Below are 26,296 nucleotides of genomic sequence, written 5' to 3'. Positions count from 1 at the left end.
TTTGGGCAGAGTAAGTAAAAGGAAGTTGGAGAGCTAGTAGACCTATAGTCCCGGACTCCATTCTTAAAGTGGACTTGTTCCTCCCAGGCCAAGGACTAAAAACGTCACCTTTCTGAGGAGTTTGGGGACATTTTTGTGTTAATCTTCCTCCCCTTTGTCTATTTTTTCCAGGCGTATAGATCAATGAATAGCTTTACTATTTAAGATTATGGTTGAAGTGGGAAAGGCAGGAATGAAGACTGGTGGTGGGGAAAGAAGAGCAATCAGCAGCTATAAGGCCCCATGGGGGCTGGCAGAAGATGGACCACAGAATGGAATGGGAAGTGCTGAATGAAGAGCTATCTTGTACATCAGTTACTCTGAGGAGGGAGCCAGGAAGCAGGCAGCTAGGGTGTGGGCAATCAAGGTAGCCTTGTTTGCTGAGCAGACCTATTTAAGGGTGACCTATTGCTTTACCAGAAGCATTGACCAGAAATGGAAACTAAAGGGTCAGTGCAAATTGGAATGAACCCAGAATAGCATTGTGAATGGAATCATTGGAGAACTCATGGAAATGTCAGAAAGAAAGAAGAAATTTTGGGACGCTCATTTGAGAGCTGGAGTGAAAAACTTTGATTGGTTTTATGAGTTGACAAGGAGGACATTTCTAAAAATAGCTACTATACTATCCCTTTCAAGAGTGACAAATAACTCTCTTAGAAGGGCAATGTTTTTGAACCTGGCCTTAATAAGAGCAGAAGAACGTGCCTGCTCAAAAGTCAAATGTCTAAAGTAAATATAATTTTGTAAAGAAAGTGCATAATATATACGTATTTTACCAAGAAAGTGTAAAGCATCTGGTGAGTGTGTCTTTGAAAATACAACTAGCACTCATAGACTTTTTCTTCACAAACTGCCTGACTTGTCATATTTGACTAGAATTCAAAAGGAAATAGGTATATTGGTGTGTATTCTAAGTATTTTCTCCCTCAACTACACACACAATTACACACACACACACACACACACACACACACACTGATACTCACACAAGATTAACCACAGAATTTTTGTTTTGTAAAACTTTGATGCTTTTCACTTCTTGGAAGTTGGGTGTTACTGATTTGCTCTTTGCCCTTCTGGGCAATGTAGTCCACTTGTCATAGATGAAAATGATGTCAAAGTGTCTCTTACATTGCTAGAAGGGGGAAATATAACTGGGAAATATAATTTTAGAACTGGCAGAAGGTTAGAACCAGTTCTTAAATGCTTGCGTAAGGGTTCAAATTAAAACAGAACATATCCACCGACCATATTGTTCTAATTAAACTATATTAACATTAAAATCAGCTATGGCTGTGGGTATCCACAAAAATGAGGCCCATCAAAAGAAAGAGTATGTGGATTCCACAGAAAAGCTTTTTCTGTCACTAATTTGATTTTAAATGGGATATGCAGAATATATGTGACAATAAGATGCTATTTTTACCTTCAGTATTAATCCTTATCAATATAGGTACTTTTAGATCCTTGTCAGTATAGGTACTTCTAGACACTCTTTAAAGGACTCCTGTGTTTGTCTCTCCATCACTCTCCCCACTACTCCCACTCAATTTTGGGGCACCTTTCCCTCTCAAGCTGGCCATTTGTTTCTCCATGGCCACCTTGACCTGACCACAAAAGCTACCAGGTTACAGGATCCTGCCCCTCCTTTGCCCCCAAGGTGGACCACCCAGGCTCTTCTTTGGTGTGTTGCACTTGGAACCAGAGTTATGAGGAAGATCCTCTCTCATGGCAGAAGCTGTGGAATATACTGTTGGAAAGTGTTAGGTAGCCGTGTATGGAAACCTTCTCTAAAGTGAGAAAGATTGAGATTGACACTCCAAGAAGAGCAAAGACAGGACATGGAGGGATAATTCTCTTGGTATTCAAGTTCCTGGTCCCACTGATTTCTCTAGATCACTGCTTATCCTGGGATTTATCCCTTCCTTGGGTTAGTTCAACCCTTCCTTGGGTTGCCCAAGGCGATAAATACCCACTTGTCTCAAGTGGGTATTACTTGGGTTATTAGTCATTCAGAGGATTATTCAGAGGATTTGTCCAAGTCCTAGATATGAATATGCAAAGAAATCTTGGGGCAGATTATTTCAAGGGGTAGTAATTAGAAATATTAATCCATACCCACATATATCCATGGCATGAAGTATAGATGGGATATGTACCATTGGCCACAATGCACATATAGTGACTTAAAAATATTGCAAAATCTTTGATATTACACCCTCCCTTGTTAAGATGGGATCTAATTTTTCCTCCATTTGAATATGAATGTTACTTAGTGATTTACTTCTAACAAATAAGATACGACAGAAGTAATACTATGTGACTTCTGAGACTAGGTCTTGAAATGGATGGTTTCCACCTAGCTTTCTCTGTCATGGATCACTTCCTCTAGGAGAATCTAGACTATGTCATACAGACTCACACAGCCTTAGGAGAAGCCCAGAGAGAGAGTGAGGCCTGCTTCCAACAGCTGGCACCAAACTGCCAACCATCTAAGTGAGCCATCTTGAAAGTAGAACCTCGGGTCCCAGTTAAGCTCTCTCCTGTATCTAACATAAAAACTGCAGCTCTGGACAATATCTTGACTGCAACCTCATGAGAGACCCTGAGCCAGAACCACCTAGCCAAGCCATGCCTGATTTCCTGACTCACAGAAATAATAGAATTTTATTGTTGTTTTAAGCCACTACATACATGAAAAATTTATTACACAGTAATAGTTAGCAAATACTATGTCCAAGATTGAAGGGAATTATTCTGAAGAGGTTGGTAAATCAGTGTCAGTAGTAAGTGATGGCAGAGGATCCCAAAATAGGAAACCCAGTCATGAAACTCAGTGGAGATTATGATTTAAAATCTTGGTCTTTTGGAACCAAGGTTACAAATAGAAAATACAGTGAAAAACAGGTAGGAAGAGAATCACTTACTATAAAGAAAGGGAGATAGAATGATATGGTTGTCAAAATGCAGAGTTTTGGGGGTCAAACATATTTGAATTAAAATCTTGGCTCCACTAGTTTCTGTTTGAACTTATTACTTGTCCATATTTTTTAGTGTTTTAGTTCAGGGTAATTTTAGGCTTATTAAAGTATTATAAAAATTATTGAAAGAGTTTTAGTGTATCCTTAACACAGCTTCCCCAAATGTTAGCATTTAACAGTAGGAAACATGGCATAAGAAAAAAACAAAACAAACAAGTCCTAATACCATGTCTATGAAAAAATTTTCTCATGAATGACTGGAATTTTGATTGGAGATTCCTTTCATAAAAGTATATTATACCCACATTTCCTGTTCCTGCTTTCTCTTTTCCTTGGTCCTACCTTTGCCAAGGCACTTGGTTTCTCCTTTGCTCTCCCTGCTGTGTCAAACTGTCCTTTCCCAATACAAATTAATGTGCCCAAGCTCATTTCTCTCTTCAAAAGACGCAGCCATGGGCTCAAAAACCAGTGTGAAGTTTCTCAATCTAGGTTTCCCAATGTTTCAGCAAACAAAACGTTTAAAATAAATGATCCTTCTCCACCACACCCCACACCAAGAAAATTGGAGTAATTGATAATGAATTTCTCAGAAAAAAATATGGTAATTCAAGAAATGTGCAAAATATAACAAATTAGCAATATACCTATTCTTAAAAAATCATTCTTTTTCCCCTTCATGATATAAAGGAATTTGTATTCAAAACTCGAACTTAACTATTCTAAGCAGAAAAATGAATAAATTAGAGTTAAGTTACAGATTTATGATTTAACTCATTTACTCACCTTTCTCCCCATCTTGAATGTCATCTCCTTGAGGGCAGCAACTATGTATTTATTAGTTCTGGGTCCCCTGTATCTAACAGTCCCCTGTATCTAACATAAAGACGATATTGATTGACTTCAATGTAATAAAGAGGTTTATTCTTAAGTATTAAATTTTTTAACAATTTAAAGTTAAAAAAAAGTTGAATATACATTTTCTAAGAGGTCTAGCTCAAAAAGGAAAAGAAATCCTTATAAAAGGTCATTTTGAATACTCGTAAGTAAAGCTCGATTGTTAGATACATGAACAGTCCTTTCTATGTCTGCATGCAGACGTGAGGGCTGACTGATCTCTTCACATTTGGTGGCAGAGTAGAACTCCGTCCAGATGCCCAGCACTGCTGCACTGAAGGCGAGTCAATGGCTCTCTTGTCACTTTTTAAAAAATTGTTAATTATTGAGAAAAAAATGGAAAGCAAACAATAGAAACACAGACATAGTGACATAATTAATAACTGTCATGGTCCAAATTCAGTTTTTCTAATTTGTGACTGAGAAGGCGCTCTCTGCCCTTTGCCAGGCATCCATTCCCGCATGCACCAAGGTTTGTTTCCTCCTAGGTTTGCAAGGTATGGGAACACCTTCACACAGGGTCTTATTATTAGTGGACATCATATTAGGCAGTATCCAAGTGGTAATCGTTCAATAAATAGTTGTTGAATTAGTAAAAGAATGAATCATGTGACTGATTTTTTACTGTTCTGACTGGTGAGTGGATTCCATAAAAACATCATCAAAGTGAAAAGGAAGGGAGAGTGTGCTGGGAGAATCAGCATAGCTGTGAAGTAGCAAAGGAGAGACCCAAGCCAATCACTGACATTGTAAATGCCAAACATTCTTAGCGGGAGTTTGACTTCCCTACAGAGTAATTATGTGTCATGCTGTGCACATGCTCTATAGCTTATTTCTCAAAACATAATTGTGGGTACATTTTTGCCAATGCTACTTTCATAATACATGTTCCACATAAACGACCTGGAGCCACCAGAAGCAAAACCCACCAAGTACTGTTTTGTTTCTGTCTTTGCTCTTATAGGTAAGACAAGATAATTGAACTAATACTTTTTTCTATCCAGAGCAGAATTATTTTATAAATTCTTCAGCTAGTCTACAAGTAATTTGTCTTAATTTCTATACAGTTAAGAGCCCATAGAACGGTTCAATTTTGTGCTTGTGTGGTTTCCGCTTTCTTGGCACCCAGCAAGTATATTTTCGACTCTCTCCTTGACGTGAACTATAGAGCCCAGCTGAGAAAACCGTCTGCGTGAAAACAAAAACTCACCCGAGCAAATTAGGGACAGGGAACTTGGAAGCAGTGCAAGAGTTGTGAAACCATGAGAACATTAGGATTTAGGATGCTCCTTTTAAGTTCGTTAGAATTTCTGAGAACATTCCTTGGGAAGTGTTTTACTTTTCATGGAAAAGTTGTTCCATTTCTAACAGCACGAAGAAGCATGTGAAAGACTGAGACTGGAAACATTTTTAGCAAAAACCGGTCTGGTAGCAAAAGTCTAAAAATTGCATTTTCACAGTTCTGTCAGAGTATGCAAAATTTTCTTGTTCTTATCTATTTTATGAAATTAAAAATGATTTAAGGCAATTGATATTTCTGTTTCCTCCAAAGGGGGTGGAGATTTTGCAGAATCCTAGCATATCTCAGTGCATGACTGTTTCAAATCATCATTTTAGTTGAAATATATTGTATCAAAGCGCACCTGATATACTTTTTGTTCATCCATTCAGCAAATCTCTATTAAACTTTCATCAAAGAAGATAAACATAGTCACTTTCAAGGGGCAGACTTAAAAATTTTTATTGAGATATAATTGACATAAAACATTTTGTTAGTTTTTAGAGTACAACAAAATGATTTAAGATATGTACGTATTATGAAATAATTGCTACAATAAGTTTAGTTAACATCTATCACCACACATAGTTACACTTTGTGTGTGTGTATGTGATGAGAATTTTTAAGATCTACTTTTTTAGCAACTTTTAAATATACAGTGTAGTTAACTATAGTCACCACGCTGTGCATTACATCCCTAGATTTAAGGTTTTATCAAGTCACCACAGTGTAGCAACATAATGAAGCCTATCCAGTTCTAATTCCACCATTAATTTCTATCTGAAAGAACAGGCAGATACATTTTAGCATATCAGTTAGGTAAGCTGGATGTTCACCCGTTAGGATATGGAATAGGATTTAGAGAAGATTACAAAGATTTTGAAGTAATAGACTGAAACAATCAGATGTAGGAAACAACATAGATCCCATCTTTCTGGATTAGCTGCATTTTGATGTATATGAAGTGAAACTTTTGACGAAAAGGAAAAGAATTTCAGTGATCAGGTTACATGAAGAGCAGGTTTCAGCAGATCTAAGTAGTCCCAGCCAGGCTGAGCCAGAATGTCCTTAGATAATCAAGTGTGGCTTTACTGGTACAGAGTTATTATTCCAAAGGGCACCTGTTAGAACAAGCCCATTTCTGGTGTTGTACAGAATGACCTTCACTGCTTTAACTTTCCTTTCCCTCCTTGAGAAGGCAAGAACTACAGTGTAATGGAGAAGGGCACGTGGTTTGTGGTTGGCCATGCCTGGACTGGAGTTCTGCTCTTATACTTCTCAGCCAGCCAGGAAATTTGTGTGAGTTTCATAGCCTCTATGTCTTCTATTTCTGCTTCATAAAATGGGCCTGGTGAAACTCGCTTCACAAAGTGTAATGAGTTTAGCACTTTTCTGCAGAGCAAGGATTCAGTTCCTCCTAGCTGATATCTCTTGCAGGGATATCAAGCCATTTCTTGTTAACCAACGTGAACCAACTGGCATCATAGGTTGGAAATCCCTCAGCAACCGGTTAGCATTAATTACAGGCTCATTTAAAATTAGTACTATCAGCATATAGTTAGGCAGTTACTAGCCACTAATTCTTTCAGTTTTAAACATTTCATTATGGTGGTCTGTTTAGAGCAGTGTTTGAAAAACAGAAGGAACTTCATATTTTATAAAGAAGCTTTATGTTTCTCTATTTATTTCAGAAAAGGATGCTGAATAGTGTTCCAAGAAAAACACAAGCATTTTTAAAGTACCTTACATGCATGGAATAGTGAAAGGGGAAAAGTACATTATTATTTTAAAACACATTTCAATGATATTAAAGCCACAAGCTAAGTTTTGTGGTATTTTTGCCATCGAGTGACTGCCAGAATTTGTCTTCTTATTTGGCCCACAGAGATCTTAGCACCTGCAGTTTTGGTAGCAAGGTGAGCGGGGCACCCATCTGCTGGTTTCATTCTCTCACTTAAAAGAGATATCTTGTTCTTAAAATAAACTTACATAAGTGAAAGATCAAATATTTTGTAATCTGAAGTAACTCAATGGAAATTCGGGATGCAGATAAAAGTAGAGGTGCTTACTTGCCTGGCTGTTTTTCCTCAGGCTGTAAACATACAAAATGCATCCAAATCAAAAGTAACTCGATTATGACTTGACATCACCCTCAAGCGATTGCTCTCACTCTCTCCTTGGCAGCCACAAGAATTTAGCCTCCTTGACTGTATCCGTCTCTTTCATTCTCATTCATTGCTCAACCTTCTGCAATTTCTACCATCCTCTTGAAATTGCTCTACTGCTTGGAGGTTGCTGTAAACTTTGAGAGAATCTTCCCACACAGTCCCTGTAGGGTTCTACATTCTTCTGGGCTGATAATAAAGGAACAACCGTCTGCAAGCCCAGCCCAAGGTCACCATTACCAACCCCTCAGTGATAGGCAGGAGGGTGAGTTGGGCTGAGCGACAGGATGGGTATACACATCATCAGAAAGTCACAAGACACATGCCTGAGGGTCACACAGTTACCACTCTGGAGGAAACATTGATCCCTTGTCATCAAAGCTTGTCTTCATTCTCTGAGAATTCATTTGTATTTTGAATGATCTGAATCTCAAATTATCCAAGTTCCTTAAAGTTACAATGATCATATTCATTTAATTTCAATGAATAGATAAATTTGTTTGCTTTATAATGGCACTTGGGTATTCATTTGAAGAAATTTACAAGGAAGAGGGCCTCTGTCTTTAGTCAAGTTCCTAATTACATTAATTTTATTTGATTGATATATTAGGCTCTGGGAGAAAGTGAAAACAGGGGCAGAGAGGCCACAATACAATCCCTTATTCTCAGCTCCAGACAGCACAGGAAATCCTCAATTAAACTGTACCATTTCCCTCAGCGCTCAATAAAACTCATGCATTATATTTAATATCTTTAAATGCATTTATAATAATGGTTTTATGTGAGATGGTGAACTAAATTCCTTCCTTCTAGGCCTTCTTTTTTATTATTATTGCAAAATAATGCATGCTTCTTGTGAAAATTCAAGATTTAAGAATAAATCATGGAAAATTAAAGTTCCCTTCTGTTTCCCTTAGGTTTTTATCAGAAAACTTCTTGGAACAGTTTCTTTCCATTTGGGAAGGTAGATAAAAGGCCATCTTCTCACTCATAGCCAGGAAACAATGCATTTAATATTGTGCTGGGACTTTTTATTGACAGGATTGAGAGGAATATAAGATTCCCCGGATCCAGGGGGGGACACAAATACAGCAATATAGCATCTCAGACAAGGGAGAAAGACTGGCCACAGTTATGCTGTAGAATTTTTCCTTCTGATGTGAGGTCTGACCGAGAACAATGTCTGCCTTGTGAGAGCCCTGTCAGGAAGGGTTTGCTGAGCCCTGACAATTAGTAGTTGGCACATAGCCTTCTGACTTGGTGGCCCAATACTGGTCTGGAATGGATTTTCCTTCTACCTCTGCCCCAGCCTCGCCTGGGCTATCGCCCAGGTGAATGTTAGTGGAGCAGGAGCCATTTGCTGGGAGCTGTACCTCCAAGCCTCCATTATTCATGGCTGAGCAGCACGTGACAGACAGTCCTGGAGGAGCACAGTGGTGGGGCGTACATTTACTTTGTTGTGAGTATCTGTGAAGTGTATTCCCCACCTGCAGGAACTGCTCAGCCCAGTGTGAGAGGATGACTTCGCCCAGTAGTTCCACTGTTCTCTACCCTGACCTGTATCTATCTAGGTGTGTGCTTCCTCCAGAACTGTGTCAGTGACTACCTGTGTGTCCCTGTCCACCCCACTGAAGTAAGTACCAACGTCTCTTTTCCTGTCACCAGTTAAAGCCTGGTTTGTAGGCTTAGTTGTCAAACAGCCTTAAGTGTGTTCCCAACCAGCTAGGGGAAATTTCAGTTAGACTCAGGACAAAATGAAGGCAAGAAAGCAGATATTCAGGGCAAAACTCTTTCCAAAAGTGTTGTTTTAGATGACTATTTTATCTCTCAGAATGGTAGTCTGACTTTTGAAAGGGTAGGATGCCTGACAAATATATCCCTTTCATACACGTCAAAACATTCTTGGAGATTATATTCTAAGAAATCACTCTGGTTCTGTGATTTTCCATACTTCTATGGCTACTGTCTGGTAGAACTGGAACAAATAACTAACAGGATGTCATTTGTCAAAACTTTCTGATCCTGATTGTCTCTGCTTGGTTTCCAAGTAGGAAGGACACTGGTAAATACCAGCATCCAAGTATCCCTACTGTCTGAGAAGACTTTTAGGTGTCTGGTAAACTCTTAAAATCTTCTCAATAAAGTTCATCAATTGTACTGACATTTTTAGCATCAACAGATTATTTGGTTACAGAATTAGCTGAATGATTATTATGCTTATAAAAATAATATTTTAGCACTAAATTTAATCAAATTAGTGAGAAAAAATAACCGTTAGTCTCAGGATAGATTATTTTTCATTACTTTAATAGGTGCTGGAGGGTCCTTAATCATCTTTATGGTTTCTCATACATTTGAAATGTTGTATTATCCAGATCATTGATATCAGGCCTCAGCTGCTCATAGTGAAAGGTAGAAGAAATTTATCTTTTTGTACCCTTTTGTATTTCAAATATAGATTGGACACAGTGAGTGCTCAATAAATAATTAATAAATTGGGAGGGGCCACTTAAAAGTGCCAAGAGTTTTAAATAGCCTTACAACCTGATTTGTTGGTGATTTCATCTTTATACTTTGCTTTTGTGCTTAGAGAGGAAAAGGTATGCTGTTTGGGAAAAATAGCACTTGAATATATATTCTATATCAGAGCCTTGTGAATTTGGACAGGTTAGTATTTCTCTGGGACACTATCTGCTTATCTGTAGAAGGCAGATAATGATACTTTCTCACAGAGTCTTTATGGGGATGGACTAGGATCACGCATGAAAACACCAGCACAGGACATGTTCTGAATGTGTGACAAATGCCATTCTTTTCCCTTTTATGTGTCCCAATGGACCTAATATAATTACAGGTGTTAACAGAATAATTATAATAAACACTGAGGCAATATGTTCTTTCCCTTAAGTTACAGTATGAGGGTAACATAGGTAGATTTCTCCCTCATGCATTTCTTAGCCCATCCATTCAAACTTTTAACCAACACTCTCTGAGTACCTAAATCTGCCAAACATGATATGAAGCAGGGGGTTTTACAAAGAAATATAAAACATGATCCCTTCTCTGAAAAACTTATCCGTTCTCCTCACTCAGTCCATCTGCTTTCCAACTGTAGAGAGAAGGGAGTAGACTAAAGATCTTGGGGAAAGGGGGAAGGTGAAAACAAAAAGCAAAATTTGTATAAAATAGCGAATTAGGCTGTATATAGTGTGCTAGAGAAAATGGTAGCATTACCTTCTGTTTATAAGAGTCAAGGCAAAGTTAAGTTAACCTTTGATTTGCAGATATATTCTGAAGTTTTCATTGAAGTGAATGATATTTTGCTGTTTGTCCCAGTCTATTTTTCTGAGTGTTTCTTTCAGTTGTTCTTGTTTGAGTTAAGATTTTTTAGGATATAATTAGTTGACCACATCCAGTTCATAAACTCTTCCTTTTCAAGAAATGTTTCCCATCCTTGTGGTGAGTAGTATTGTGTTTTTTTACACTTATTGTATGTGTTAATATTAAAGCCAGTATGTGCCCAGAGCGAGGGCTTCTACAGTTTCCTTTATAGGGTTTTACTATCTTTTGTGAATATCTGTTTTCCCAGCTTTAAATTTCAGATCAAGAATGAAGCCTGTATCTCTCTCAGGTGTATCTGATACTGACCTACTACTGAATAAGAAATATTTGACTTAGTTTTTGCCTGACTTGGAAGGAAGGGGGAAGAGGTATTCATTTGACATGCTTCAGAATTTTGAAGAGGAAGGCATAGGCAAGGATGTTTCCCATGATTCCTTTATGTTCTCTCTTCCATCTCTACAAAGTGGGAGGGAGGTTGATTCTGACAGCTGTCTGCAGGGAGGAATTTTTAGCCATTCTCACCTATATTTATCTGTCACTTGATAGCATGATTTTTGAATGTGGAGACTGGTTCTTTTTAATGGGGAAAAAACGCTTTGTATCCTAAACGTAGCGTGTATTTTAGTGAGAGACAGGAAGAAAGTCTGATAATTAAGGCTGTTGTGGTGTTGGACCCTGTTCTTGACCCAAGTGCCATCCAAACTGATCCCTAAAGAATACTCAGTCCCCCGCAAGTGGCTCTTCCTTCCTAAAAAGTCATTAGAGTCCTTCCAGCAAGTCCCAACTGGCTGCACCCTGGCAGCCATGAGGGCTGAAGAATAACCTGTGCACCAGGCTCAAGGTCACAACTACCGGCAGTCCCAGTGACCTCTGCAGAGCACTCATGTCCTCTGTGGGCACTGCATGACACTCATGTCCGTGCCATCTTCAGCTTTAGTCTCTTGGATACCCACGCTTCAGCCTCTTCGTGTCTTGCCATGGGGTCTTTAAGCCAGGGCTCACATAAACATAGCCCATTTTAAAACTATAATAATAAACATGTCCTTTGTTTTTGTTTATTTAAAGACAAAAGTACCAATCCATCAGAGCTTTAAACAAGGTGGTAAACAGGGATTTGCCAACTTAAACATGTTCCAACCAAAAACGAACTTTGACGATTTTTTTGGACTGTGAAGGCTTATCAATTTAATTTAGTTTTTTAAAGATGTAAAAAACTGCTCTAGTGTTCCCTCCCCTTTGCTATTCTTATTGAACCCCAGGTTTCTGGACATCTCAAGTTGGGGATCCCTGGTTATAGTTTATCCAAAAAAAAAAGACTTAGGTTTTTACCTTCCTATTTCCTGCAGCAACTTCAATTTCCACAGGTAGATGTTCATGCAGCAGTCAAAAGATACAAATATGATGTTCTGTGATCCTAATACAAGGTTATCTGTTGTATGAAGGACGCTAGGATCCTTATTGTAATAGCCTGGGATGGAAAATGTAGGAGATAAAATGGTCAGGAGGAAGAGTACCTGAACTGCAAGAATGTGCAAAATTTAGCTTCCCCCTTTAGAGTTTTTTCACTCTAAGTGCCATTCACAGAAATCTGGTATCCATGGAGACGAGTGCAGCACGCTAAGGTTACATATTCTCTGCAGATACAACAGGCTTGCTATCCAATCTGATGCTATGTTTAAGATTAGCAGAGGGGAAGCGTTTGACGAAAGTGTTAAATATTTAACTGAGTGCCTATCAGGTGCAGGAAAACATGATTTCACAATGAAGATGCAAAACACACAAGAAATGATGAAAAATATGGGCCATTTATTTCCTTGTAGGCAACATTTCCATCTTGGCAACATTTCGCATTCTGGCTTTTCTTAAAGCCACAATATTACCTATAATAATATAAGAAAATGTTCCTGTCATAAATTTACATTTTTATCCCCCACTTTGGGAGAAAACAAAATACTCTCAAATACAAGATTGACTATTCATGAGACTTATTTTATAATTGAATGATAAACAGTAAAGCAATGATTCCCAGAAACTGAATGAGAAGATCATAACAGCTTTGCAAGCTGGCGACCAGAAATGAGGCAAATCTGAGGAGAAAGGGAAATAACTGACAGAAGCCAGCGTTCAACACCATGATGATTTAATCAGGGGTGAAAGAGCTGTCACTGCAAGAAGAAAGGAGTGTGTTCAGAGGAAGAGACAGTAAGAAACAGTCTGGAAACAAGAACCCATTCAAGGAAGTTGATGCAGTGTTATGACCAGGAACAGGAAGTTCATGGAGATTTCTGTGAGAGTCGGGGGAGAAGCAACCCATGGGATGATAGGAATTCACTGGGCTGCAATTCTGCCTGCACTCAAGGGTAAGAGCCCAGATAGAAAGAACTCTACTTTCTTAACTATCAGTGGAATTCCCTGATAGATTTTTGGCATAGCCTTGGGGAATAAGCCTGAGTGTCTACAGAATAATAAAAATGAAAGAATTAAAAGCTTAACATTGTTCAAATTGGACTCAGGGAATGATATATTTAGGTCACTTTTATACCTTCTTAAGAAACTAGACAGTTACTGGCCCCTGCTGCTTATTCAGCCCATGTAAATGATTATAGGTGTTCCTTTAATCTCCAGCAAACATGGAAAAGATGATAAAGTCCATACTGATTTAAGGTCATGCAGCACAGAAAATGTGGGTTTGGCTTGTGCCATGGCAACAAGCAGGTATGGGAGATAAAAGGGGAAAAATATTGACCACTCTAAAGAAAAATGCATCCATGTTTTCAATCTTGCTGAAACCTGTGCCTAGCTATTCTTTAATCTGAGAATCAGGAATATTTTCTTGTCGACACATGTCTACTTCAATAAATAAAACAAAAGTGCGATCTGAGGCATTTAAAATGCTGTATATATATATATATATATATATATATATATATATATATATGTCTGTATGTTCACATACTAGACATTTCAAATGATTTTCATGCTACAGAATTAATTTTACATGTGGTTTATTTAACACAATTTGATGTAATATAGATAGATAGATAGATAGATAGATAGATAGATAGATAGATAGATAATAGAAGATAGATAGATAGATAGATAGATAGATAGATAGATAGATAGATAGATAGATAGACATATGTTTTGTACATAACACACCAGTTACAACCAACAGGGCAGAACCATCCTGTACCCAGGCAACTCCACTTGCCCCTGTGTTCAGAAGAATGTTCAAAGTTACCACAGCGTGAGTGTAAATCTAAAGAGGAAAGTCATCACAAGCCCCTGGGATCTTTTACAGAAGGATTCTGTCCACGTGGATCTGATAATATTAAAAGTTAGTTGTCTCCTGAGTTATGTTGCTACAAGATGCATACACTTATTCTGTTTCTTAATTGATTAGTTAAAGCCATTTAGTGACATTGAGATAAGAGAACTGAGGTGAATAAATAGGCCCTTCCTTTAATACAAAGATCTGTTTTCTCAGGGACTATCTGGTTTGCTACCATTGGAAGACCTGCTTCTCATTTTATTGTCTGCACCCACACTATAACATTCTGTATATATTTCTGTTGTTCTTCTGAAGTCCACCAAATAGATGTGAAGATGGAGTTTCCTGCTGCTTGCAACCCCTTCTCTGAGACATAATTTCTTATAGCTCTTGTTTAATGTTAAGTGGAATATCTGCTCTATTGCCCCTGTTCCAAATCTTGGTCTTCCTATGAAAGAAGAGCCGCAGGCCTTGATCACTCAGTGAAGAATCCTCTGTCTTTCCCCTAGTTTCATATAGTCTGGATTCCCTGCAGTTTAATTGCTCCTGGCCTACTGGATATGCTGTTGCAAGGACCTCTTTTCAGTCTCTGAATTACCTCCTTTGACTTACATACAACTTCTCCACCCACTCTAATTTGTTCATCGATTTGGTCATTAAACAGCTATGTATTGATGGCCTACTAAATGTCAGGTACTGTGCTAGGTGCTGGGAACACATTACATAGCTAATTAGACTTGATTCAATGACCTCATAAAGCTTACTACCTAATGGGGTTATATTACTGAATACTTAAGAAAGTCACGTGTGCGCTTTCCTAAAATACATCTAGTGATTTCCTACTCACTAGATTTCCTGCTCACTAAAAAATAACATGTAGGTTGAACGTATGTCAAATGGAATTCAAGTTTTAGATGCCCTCATGCAGCTTGCTATTTTAGGGAATCCTGTAGAGTCAATAATCAAACGTTAATTTTTATGAATTTGAACTTTGCAGTGATGATCTTCTTAACGTTGATTACTTTTATAATAGCTCAAAAATTCAAGCATTTTTAAAAAATGCACAAAAAGTAAATTTTATAAATGGGATCTCTATTTTTAAATGTGCTCAGGGTAATTGCTATTTAAAAGAATCCTGATATAACATTGCAAAGAAAGTCATTAACCATTCAATCATTTTTAATAAGTTAAGACTTTTAAATGATCATTTCTATATTGTAGAAAGCAAAACTTATAGCAATATAAAATCTTAATAAGAAAACAAAATGTAAATTATGGGAAAATATATGTCGATACAATGAAAAATAAAACACATGCAAGCAAAGACCCGTTACCTCTTATGTTCTGAAAAAGCAACTTTCCCCAAAGTCTTTGCCTTAGGACCTATATTCTCGCGTGTATTAGTTTGCTAGAGCTGCCATAACAAAATACCACAGACTGGGTGGCATAAACGACAGAAATGTATTTCCTCACAGTTCTGGAGGCCGGAAGTCCAAGATCAAGATCTCAGCAGGGTTGGTTTTACTCTGAAGCCTCTCTTATTGGTTTGTTAGATGGATGTCTTCTCTCTTTGTTCATATGATCTTCCCTGTACCTGTCTGTGTCCTAATCTTATAAGGACACCAGTAATATTGGATTAGGCTCCCATCCTTATTACCTCATTTTAACTTAATTCTGTCCTTAAAGGCCCTATCTCCAAATGCAGTCACATTCTGAGGTACTGGGAATTAGGACTTCAACATCTGGCATGCGGGGGGGGGGGGGGGGGGGGAACAATTCAGCCCATAACATATCTCTAGGCTAGAAAATTCCATTTTGAAAGTAGCCATAGGAGTCATGATACAACCTTTTCTCCCCCTCCAACTAAAATTTAGGTGTGGATCGGGTTATTAGATTACTGCTGTGTTCAGAATAAGGACTTTCTGAAAAATCTCTTGATGAGATGACAACAGCTTCCACTTTGGACAGCAGAGAACCGAGGAATAGAAAATGGACCCGGAAAATGGGTGGAAAATGAGTGAAAGAAGGGCACTATAAAGTGCAGCGAAGGGGCTGTCTTCAAAAAGCTGTGCTCACAGCCGGATAGAGGTGGGAGGTACCGGTCTCCCGCTGCCTGCAGGCTGAAGGAGAGTCTGATTACACTTGAGGAAGGGCGTAACCAAAGCTGAGTTGTGATTTACAAATGTGCCTTGATAGATAATGGTTGATGATAAACATTAAATGGCAGCCTTTAGTTTTTTGCTTTTTCACTCTCCTTTCTATTTGATATTTTTTGCCATGGTTCTGAGCTAAATTAGCACTTTGGAGACACTGTCTGTTGATTTGGGAAATGGTTTCAATGAAAGAATAGTAGTGGAAGAACAGAAAGAGAAAAGAGTTTGAAGTGCAAAGCATTTTAAATGTATAGGAGGAAAATCCTGTAGTAGAGCCAACATTTCTCTCTCATCAAATTTTAAGTAATTCATTCTTAGTGTATTTTGTTGCTGATGACATGTTTGGCTCAGAGCAGGCACTCTGTAAATATTTGTAAATATTATTTATTTTATGCCTACCAATAACTTTCCTGCACAGAAGTAAAACATTTATTTTCAAAAGCATTCATTTTGAAGGGTTTTACTACCTTGCTATCTTATCGCCACCAGGGAGGAGGATTCAGATTGGCAGGTAGGTTTATAATGAAACAGAAAGGAGAAGATGGTATAAAATATAACATCAACTGAAAGCAATGGCAAGTTGACTGAGAGATTTGGAAGAGTGGTGCACTCCAGAGGGGTCAGGCCCAGGACCAGGTTGAGGAGAGCACGAAATCTGGGGGATCCATACAAAGAGAGAAGGGCTGAGAGAGGGATGATGAGCTGCCCCAGGCCCCCGTGGACGGTATTAGAAATTATACCTGTCTTGCTTTTCAAAGTTTAAAAATTTTTGAATTGTGAAACACTGTGTTACCTTTCTTAAAACACAATTCTCTTGAATTCTATGAAACAGCATTCTTTTTAACCCCTCTTATATTGCCACTTTTTCACCGTATTTTTATACGTTTTCCTTCCTTTGCACAGCCCTTAAATATTGGTGTTTGTTTTGTCTTGTCTTTCCTGGTCTATAAATCAGATGGAGATACATTAATATATCTTATATATTAATGTATATCTAACAATGTATATTATTATATACATTATAATAATGTATGTCATATATTCATTTATTATAATGTATGTTATATGTTTTATACAGGTTGAAAATATCTTTCAATCTATTCCTTGTCTTTTAACTTTATTTATAATGTTTCTGATCATGTAGATGACTTAATTTTGGTGTAAGCTACTTTGTCAATGTTCTTTGTGGCCTTTGCTTTCCTGTCTTTTTAGGAAAGTCATCTCTACTTTGAGATCATATACAAGTATTTTCCAACAATTCGTAGCCTTGGTTTTTCATGTTAAGCTTTTCTCTAACTGTAATTTATATTTGTAAATGATTTTGGAATGAATCAAGGTTTAACTTGTTAGCGTGTTGTATTTTGCACATGGCTAGCCTTGTCCCAACACCATTTCCTAAAGTAGACCACTATTTCTCCATTCATTTCAAACACCAACTGTATCACATACGAAGTTTTGGTATACACATTGATTCACTTTCAGGTTTTATTCTGTTCCATCATTTTATTTTAAAAATTTATTTGTACCTACACCAGTACCATAATGTTTTAGATTTTATAGCTATTTAGTAGCTAGTATGAAAGGTGGTTTTCTGTTTTCCTCTCAGCAGATTTCCTATTGTTGGCTACATTTTACATCTTTAAACACAATTTTCCTTAGATTTTTGAGAGACCCCATTCTCTTTTCTTCTTTTTATGTTGCCAGTCTTTGTCCATATTTTTATAAGCATCACTTCCTTTGTCTATTCCTTAAATATTGAGGTGCCTTTTGATTGGTCCCCAGACCCTCTTCTGTTCTCATGCTAGACAGACTTCCTGAATGATCCCGTCTACTCATATGACTTATGTCACCAATATAATGGTACTCTGTTTTTCTAGTCTAGGTTTTTCTGCTGAGTTTTATAACAACATATCTATCTCCACTTTGATGTTACGTTCAAAATTAAACTGATCATCTTCCCTAGCAGACCTAACTCAATAAGTGGAACCCATTTGTCATGCCTGAATCTTGAGTGTCATCCTGACTGTCCCAGTATTTATTCTCATCTCACAGTAAATCTCTTTTCTTTCACTTTCAGTCTATCACCAAATCCTATTGGTGACATTTCCTACTCAACTGTTAAATCTGCTCGGATCTCTCCTTCCACATTACTACCACCCTATTCCAAGCCACCATACTTTCTCCTCTGGTGTTCCTGTCTCGAGACTTCCCTCTTTTGATCTCCACACACTGTCTATGTAATATTTAAAAACACAAATTTGATGATGTGCTTTATTGTTTAAAATTCTTTAATATATCCCCATTTCTCTTGAAACAAACTCCCAATTTCTTAATATGATTACAAGGTGCTGTATTGTCTTTACTTCTTATCACTCCAGTCAAACTGAACTTATTTTGGGTCTTGGAATGAACTATGCTTATCTTTACTTTTCTATCTGTAAGTATTATCATCTCAGCATGCAACACTTTTGTGTCCCTGCACTCTGTCATTTTATTGGAATACCTCCTACCCATCTTAGGTATCTCCCCTTCTGCCCTCCTACCCACTTTTTCAACCAGAGTACCTCTTACTTATCCTTGAGACCTCATCTCAGATGTCACTGTCTTCAGGGAGAAGTCTTTATCAAGTTAAAAAGCTAGTGTTGATTTCTCTCCTGTATACTCCCAATACCCGAATTTTCCTTATCACATTACTCATGCCATTGTATTATAATCACATGTTTAATGTATTTAGCACTAATCCATTTTGCTATTAAGAATATACCACTGCTGTTTTAATTCCCTGCTCACAAATTTTTAATTATCCCTCATTCGTTAGTGAATAAAGTTCAAATTCCAGATTTAATTTTCTATAATTTTGCATGAATCTGCTATGTTGGGGTCACAATATGTTATTCCTTTTCCATATCCTGTACTCCCGTTATACTTAACCTATAGGTCCGTCAACATATGTATATGTGTCTTCCTGGTTTAGGACAAATGAAATCTCTGACATTATGCAAAGTCTTCCCAAATTTCCTTTTGTTAAAGTAATCTTATCTTTTTTTTTTGAATTTCCATTTTATCTTTTCCACCTTTAGAGACTTTGTTGTATCTTTACTCTTATCACTGTTATAAGAACATGTGTCTTACACTTGAAACCGAGTGTATGACTTTTAAAGGAAGAGATCACATCCTGTTGATCTCTGTCAACCCCAGTAGTATGTTGAAAGTATACCACTGGATTCTGCCAATAATTATACTCCATAAGTATTTCTTCAACAAATGTAATATCTGTAAGGTCACTAAGAAGTTTCTGTTCCTAGAGATACAGCAAGAGAAGAATCACATTTTCTGTTCCGTTAATAGAAAAATAGCGTTGAATTTTAAAGGAAAGAAAATGACCAAGAGTGGTCATTTCCATGAGTCATAAGCTATTTAAGAAGAGGATTTGGGAGGGAAATGAAGAGGCTGAAATAAGGTGGTTCCTTTTGGATCATTTTTATAACTAATAAATTACAGAAAATGTGGTCACTTCAAATGTGTTATTTCAAAGAACACTCAAAAGTATGTATTAAATAATGGTGCTTCAGAAAACCAGTTAATATTTTAAATAGTCATCTTTGATGGATATTCTGAGTTTGGTGGAAATGATTAGATAGGGGTAGAGGTAGAGATAGAGATAGAGATAGATGATATAGATACCCTTCAAGTTTTCTCAAGTTGCAAGTGGTGAGGTATTTTTATCACGGAGAGAATTGACAGTCATTGGAGGAAACATTGTCACTGTATATTGAATTTGTTAAAACTCATCCTAAGTAACAGAAAGCCAACTTAAATGACTACAGGCATTAAAGAGAATTCTTTGACTCACATAACTGACTGTATTTGTCCACTTGGGTTGCATAACAAAATACCAAAGTCTGGGTACTTATACAATAGAAATTATTTTCTTACACATCTGGAGACTGGAAGTCCAAGATCAAAGTGTCAGAAGAGTGAGTTGGTGTCTGATGAGAGTTCTCTTCCTGGCTTGCACGCAGTTGCCTTTTGGCTATATCCTCACATGATGAGAGAGAGACAGACAGAGAGAGAACGAGAGGGAGCATGCTCTGGCTCTCTTCCTCTCCTTTTAAGGGCGCAAGACCTATCAGATTAGGGTACCACCCTTAAGACCTCATTTAACCTTTATTACCTCTCTATGGGCTCTATCTCCAAATATAGTCACATTGGGGGTTAGGTCTTCAACATATAAACTGGGGAAACACAGTTCAGTCTATAGCACTGATTGCTGGACCTTGACTACTGAGAGACTGCCAGTAGTAGTTTCTCTCTCTCTGAGGGCTGTGTTGTGCATCTATTTCTGTGGATACTAACTTTTTGGTCTTCTTTGCTGGATCATCCTGAATTTCCCAATATGCAAACATTGGAAGATTCCAGAATTTAGACTTCAAGTCTATTCTCATTCCCCAAATGATTTCAGGCTCTCCCCTGGCTTTCAATACCATTTCATCTGCCCTTGGCTCTCCAGAATTGTATCCAAAGTGCTCATGTGACATTTCTATTTGGATGTCTCACAAATATTGTAGCGGTAACATGAGGTCTGATATCACTTTAACTCATGATTGCTAAACTCAAATAGGCCCTTAGTGCTCTGGACCATCATCTGATACTTCTCTGCTAATCACTGCTCTTTACTCTCCTGGATGACTATTTCACATCTTCTCTCCTCATACCTCCACCACTTCTGTTCTCTCTCTTAGCCAATATTCCTAATTTTTATTTCACTAAGAGATTAGAAGTCACAGAGAACTTTCAAAATCTTGCACTAGCATCACAACCCACCTAGCAGTAACTCTACCATGTACTTTGCCTTCTCTTCTGTTTCAATGGATGAATCATCCATGCTGTTTTCTAAAGCTAACCACTCTATATTACTGTTCCATCACTGCTGTAACACAGTAACGCAAACTTTATTAGCTCATGGATCTGTAAGTGAGATTGGCTAAGTACTGTTTAGAGTCTCACAAGATTTAAAACAAGGTGTTGGCAGGGCTGTACTGCTTTCTCGAGGCTCTGGGTAAGAATCTGTTTCCAAGTTCATTTAGATTGTTGCAGAGTCCAATTCCTTGCACCTGTAGGACTAAGATGCCGGTTTCCTTGCTGGCTGTCAACTGGGGGCAGCCCTTAGCTGCTAGAGGACTCCCTCTGGTTCCTGTACATGGGTCCTGCACAGAGCCTGTAGAAGTGTGTTGAATAGTTCTGATACTTGGAATTTCTCTAACTACTTTTGCTGCATCTTTGTTTCACTTCAAGCCGGAGAAAGTTCTCTGCTTTTAAAGATTCATATGATTAGATTAATCACAATCAGATATTCCAGGACCCAGAACCTCAATTACATCTGCAAATTCCCTGTTGCCATGTAATATAATATATTCAAAATTTCCTGGGATTAAAGTGTAGCCATCTTTGGAGAGCCATTCTGCCTATCTTTTGTGCTCCAACAACTTTCTCCTCTCTTCTGTAGCACTAATTATTCTTCTCACCTGGATCATTTGTATCAGCATACAAAATGCTGACCCCACTTTCCTTTCCAATTATACCCGATTTCTCTGCTTTTTTGGGGGAAAACACCTTGAAAGAACTGCCAATACTGTCTGTTCCCAATCTTCTCCTTCCAGTCTCAGTTGATTTTCCCCCTTTCTATTTTACGTGATTTTGCCAAGGGCACAAATGATTACACATTCTAAATTCAAGGGCCAATTCTCAGTCTTCTTCTAATCTTCATTTTACAATGCTGATCATTTAAAATTTCATTTGACTTCCAAGATCACCCACTCAGGTTTTTTCTTACTTCTTAGAGGCTCTTTCTCAGTCTTGTTCACTAGGTTCTTATTCTGATTACTTAATCTTTGGACTGCTTGGGCTTTTACATCTGTACTCATTTCTTTGATAATCTCATCCAGTCTTATGGCTTTAAATACCATGCATGCACAATAAGTTCCATATTTATATCCACAGCCCCAAACTATCTTATGAATTCCAGGCTTGTATATTCAACTACCTACTTAGCATCTCCATGTAGATATCTTATAGGCAAAGATAACATGTTCACTGTCAAACACTTTATCATCCTCAGAAAGCCTGCTCTTCCCATTATCTCTTGGTTAATGCCAGCTTCATTCTTCTGTTTGATGGAACCCAACATTTTGGAGATGTTATTGGCTCCTCTCACTAATCTTCCTTTTTTATATCTAACATCCAATCCATTTAACAAATCCTATTGTCTCTAACACCAAAATACAGAGGGTGCCCAAAAATGGTACATACATTTTAAGAAAGGGAACTGTATTAAAATGATAATACCAATATATACCAATAACAGAAGATGAATATGAGTCACATTTGACTTCTGCGATTACAAGAGGTGCTCAAAGTGGTTACCATCAGCATCCAGACACTTCTGATTATGGCAAACTACTGTTTGAGCAACGTTGACCAAAGCGTCCACTTGTATACATTTTTTTGGGCACCCTCAGTATAATCAGAAGCCAACCACTTCTAGCCACCTTCACCAAAACCAACTTGGTCAACACCACCATGATCTCTGGCTTGTTTTATTGCAGTATACCCTTTATTCAAACCCCCGCCCCCAATCTCTACACAGCTGCCACAGTGATCCTGTTAAAATGGGAGTCAGATCACCTCAGTCCTCTGATTAAAACCTTATTTCTTTCAGAGTAAAAGGTCAAAGTTATTACAATGACGTAGAAACCCCTACATGAGCTGCCCCTTCCATACCCATTGCCAACTCCTCATTGGCTTCTCCCATCTCAAAACGTTGCACAGATGTCCTCCCTGCCTATACTGCTCTTTCCTGCTTCTCTTCTCATCAACTTCAAGCCTTGTTCACATAACACCTTTGCAGTGAGACCTTTCCTGGATACTCAATTCCAAGTTGCAATGCCCTATCTGATCAGTAACCCTTCATTGTCTTATTTAAATAGCCTCTATAAATTTTCAATTTATTGTTATGGTCTGTTTCCCCTCAGAAGAATCAGACTTTCATGAGGACAAGGGCTTTTGTATTTATTTGTTTGTTTGTCTTCATTGCTTTGTCTCCAGCATTTAGAATAGTGCTTGGTACAGAGTAAGCAATCAACAAATATGTGTTGCTATTAAAATGAAGGTCCAGAATCACTCCTTATTTCACCTCAATACCAGGCTCTTTTTCTGATCTTCCCCCTATCAGTGAGTGGCAACTCTGTTCTAATTGGTTCAAGACAGGACCCTGGGAACTATTCTTGATTCCTCTCACACCCTACATCTTGAAACCCTGCCAAATGTATATGCAAACACACACATATACACACACACACTATTTTGTGCCCTTACTTTCTTTGATTCTGAAGCCCTTATTACTACTAACAGTATACATTTACTTATTTTTATTGCCTGTCTTTCCCCTTACCCAAAATATAAACTACATGAAAACAGATACAACTATTCTTTGCTGTATCTTCAACATCAAAGATGAACCCCCAAAATGGCAGGCTGGCATAACCCTAGCACATAGGATCTTAAAGAGCTTTAAGTACCTTTTTAAAATTTTCTCTCCAAGAATCAGTACTAACATTTGAAAAAGGACTCTGATTATCTTAAGTGTTGGCCCTACCCTTAAAACATTTTCTCTGTCTAGAGCAATGGAGAACTCTGATTGGCCAGTCTAGACCACACGCCCCTTATAATTCTGTTGTGGGTGGTGGGGGTTGTGGAGAAGGCTATGCAATCCATAGGTAGAGAAAGGAAAATTTGCGAAAGAAAAAAAGAGGTTCTGTTAGCAGAATGGGATAGGGGGCGAGAGGCTATGGGGGAGGCAGAAACAACAGATGGCCATCGCTGAGCTTTTCCAGAGTGAGAATAGAAATACAGGGATAAGCTGGGGCTCCTGGTAGAGGAGGTATCCTTAAATAACTGTACCTTCACACACTTTGGGAGAGAACATGCTGATACCCCAGGCATGCCCGTATAGCATCATTGTGTCCTGCTTTTTGAATGACTCCTGTGGGGAGTGCAGGAGGGATCTCCCTAGCGTGGATAATCCTGACACTTCACCACATAAACTGGAGGAACGATTACAAAAAAAAAAAAAAAGAAAAAAGAAAAAGAAAGAAAGAAAGAAAAGCAGCGATCAGCAGCATACACATGATTTCTATTTTTCACTGCACACAATATTGTTCACTAGTTCATTTACACAATTGTGCTTCCATAGCTATAAAAATTAAGGAACAACTCATTTTTAGGTAACGGTAAAAATGAATTAGTTTGAAAATAAGCAAAAGCTGTGAAGTGGGCATATGTACCTACACTCACATTTGGAAAAAATATGAATCTTGCTGCTCTTATACAGCTCGGGGTTTTGTCTATTTTCTTTTTTTTTTTTTTAAGTTTTGTATTTTTTGATACACTTCCCCAAAAGGTATTTTAAACTTTAAAAATTTATTCCTGAATATAGAAACTGTTTCTTGGGTTCTCCTGAGAGTGGGGTACCCAGGCTCACCACAGGCGCACACACATTCTTCCCATAGTACAGTACTTTCAAATTAATAGCACATGCAGAGGAAAAACTAAACCCTTTGACGTCACTCTTGAAATGAGGAAACATAAACAGAAAAGGCTCCACTCCAGTAAGCTGCCAGAGTTGAAGCTGATTGGTCTCCGCTTTTCCTTGCCTGTGGCAACTGACAGCACCTCCCAGCCTAGCAGGCCGGCTGCCCGCCAGTCGGTGGGTCTGGGCACTGCAGCAGGCTCGGCTCTGTCCCAGCACTTGTCTGGGAGAAAAGTGGTGTACTCACCCAGAGAGAATCTCTTTCCACCTTCCTTCTTTCTCGATCTCTCTGTGTGCTTTTGTGTTGCTTTCCTTTTTCTTTCTTTCTTTTTTTTTTTTTACTTAATTATATTCCTAATCCTGGATGAAGTTGCTGGATTCTGCAGCACAAGTCTTCATGAACAAGCAGCACCGCTCAGAGATTTCACGGCATTCAAAGATCACAGAACTGCCACTATGGTTAAATGTCTTGTTTAATGGTTGAGGTAGGTACAACAAATTTAAGCAGCAAGCTCATTTTTTCTTGAAAGAACAGAATCACAGAGCGATGGCAGGAATTTTATTTAAAATGAACCTGTACCTATATATTTTTTTGGTGTATGATTGTTACTACAGCAACCAGCTTTTGAATTTCCTTCCTTTTTCTAGGTGAACTGACTAAACATTATCACTTACCCTGAATTAACCGTTTCATTCCAACCAGCCTAATGAGACTTAAACATTTTCATGGCACTTTGAGACCCCACTGAGCAGGGCTGCTTTCCTTCTTTCTTTTCTTTCTTTCTTTCTTTCTTTCTTTCTTTCTTTCTTTCTTTCTTTCTTTCTTTCTTTCTTTCTTTCTTTCTTTCTTTCTTTCTTTCTTTCTTTCTTTCTTTCTTTCTTTCTTTCTTTCTTTCTTTCTTTCTTTCTTTCTTTCTTTCTTTCTTTCTTTCTTTCTTTCTTTCTTTCTTTCTTTCTTTCTTTCTTTCTTTCTTTCTTTCTTTCTTTCTTTCTTTCTTTCTTTCTAATGAATGTAATATTTCTTCTCCAATGAAAATCTTAGAGTTGGGTTATTTTTCTTTTTGGTGGGATAGAGTTGGAAAATATTGGTAAAGAGATTGGTGAGGGTTGCGGAACAGGGAAAAAGAAAATCAGTATTTTTCTTGAGTTTGTCATGTTGGTTGATAGCAGATTTCAATATGAAGAAATGAATAGGAAGAGAGGAAGAAGCTGGTAAAGAGATCGAAGGTAGGAAAACCTACAGAGGCACCTCAGAAAAATGAATTCTTAAGCAAAATGCACTTTATCATCTTGTTGCATTTTTAAAAAATGTTCTGGACGTAGAAGTCAATGGGGGAGATGCAGGAGCTGACCAATGATTTACACCTTATTATTTATAAAGGAAAAGAAAAACTTCTCTATTAGCACTCCAGATTTGCTAATTATCTTTTCTTACAATAGTTGAAAATCAGAGTGAGATATTTAATTAGGAACTTAAGTGATTGAGTCTGGGGACTAATTAGTCATTTATAAATTTGTGTGCTCTAGCCAGACTGACTATTAAAATGTTAGAGTAAATCTCTTTGCACTGGAAGGCAGACAT

General features: G+C 37.8%; 1 protein-coding gene across 1 annotated transcript in view; it reads left to right on the top strand.

Annotated features, from left to right (window-relative positions):
- The first annotated feature begins 24,855 nt into the window (after positions 1 to 24,855).
- The window catches only part of PDE7B (phosphodiesterase 7B), a 290,443-nt gene continuing 289,002 nt past the window's right edge, over positions 24,856 to 26,296 (top strand). The window contains exon 1 of the mRNA XM_081044492.1: positions 24,856 to 25,199. Within this exon, the coding sequence (XP_080900618.1) occupies positions 25,179 to 25,199 (21 nt within the window). The 5' untranslated portion in view covers positions 24,856 to 25,178. The remainder of the gene's footprint in view (positions 25,200 to 26,296) is intronic.

Source organism: Rhinolophus hipposideros, assembly GCF_964194185.1.
Source record: "Rhinolophus hipposideros genome assembly, chromosome: 3".
Taxonomy (NCBI): Eukaryota; Metazoa; Chordata; class Mammalia; order Chiroptera; family Rhinolophidae; genus Rhinolophus; species Rhinolophus hipposideros.
Note: the sequence above shows the minus strand (reverse complement) of the source record. Positions and strands in the feature narration are given on the sequence as shown.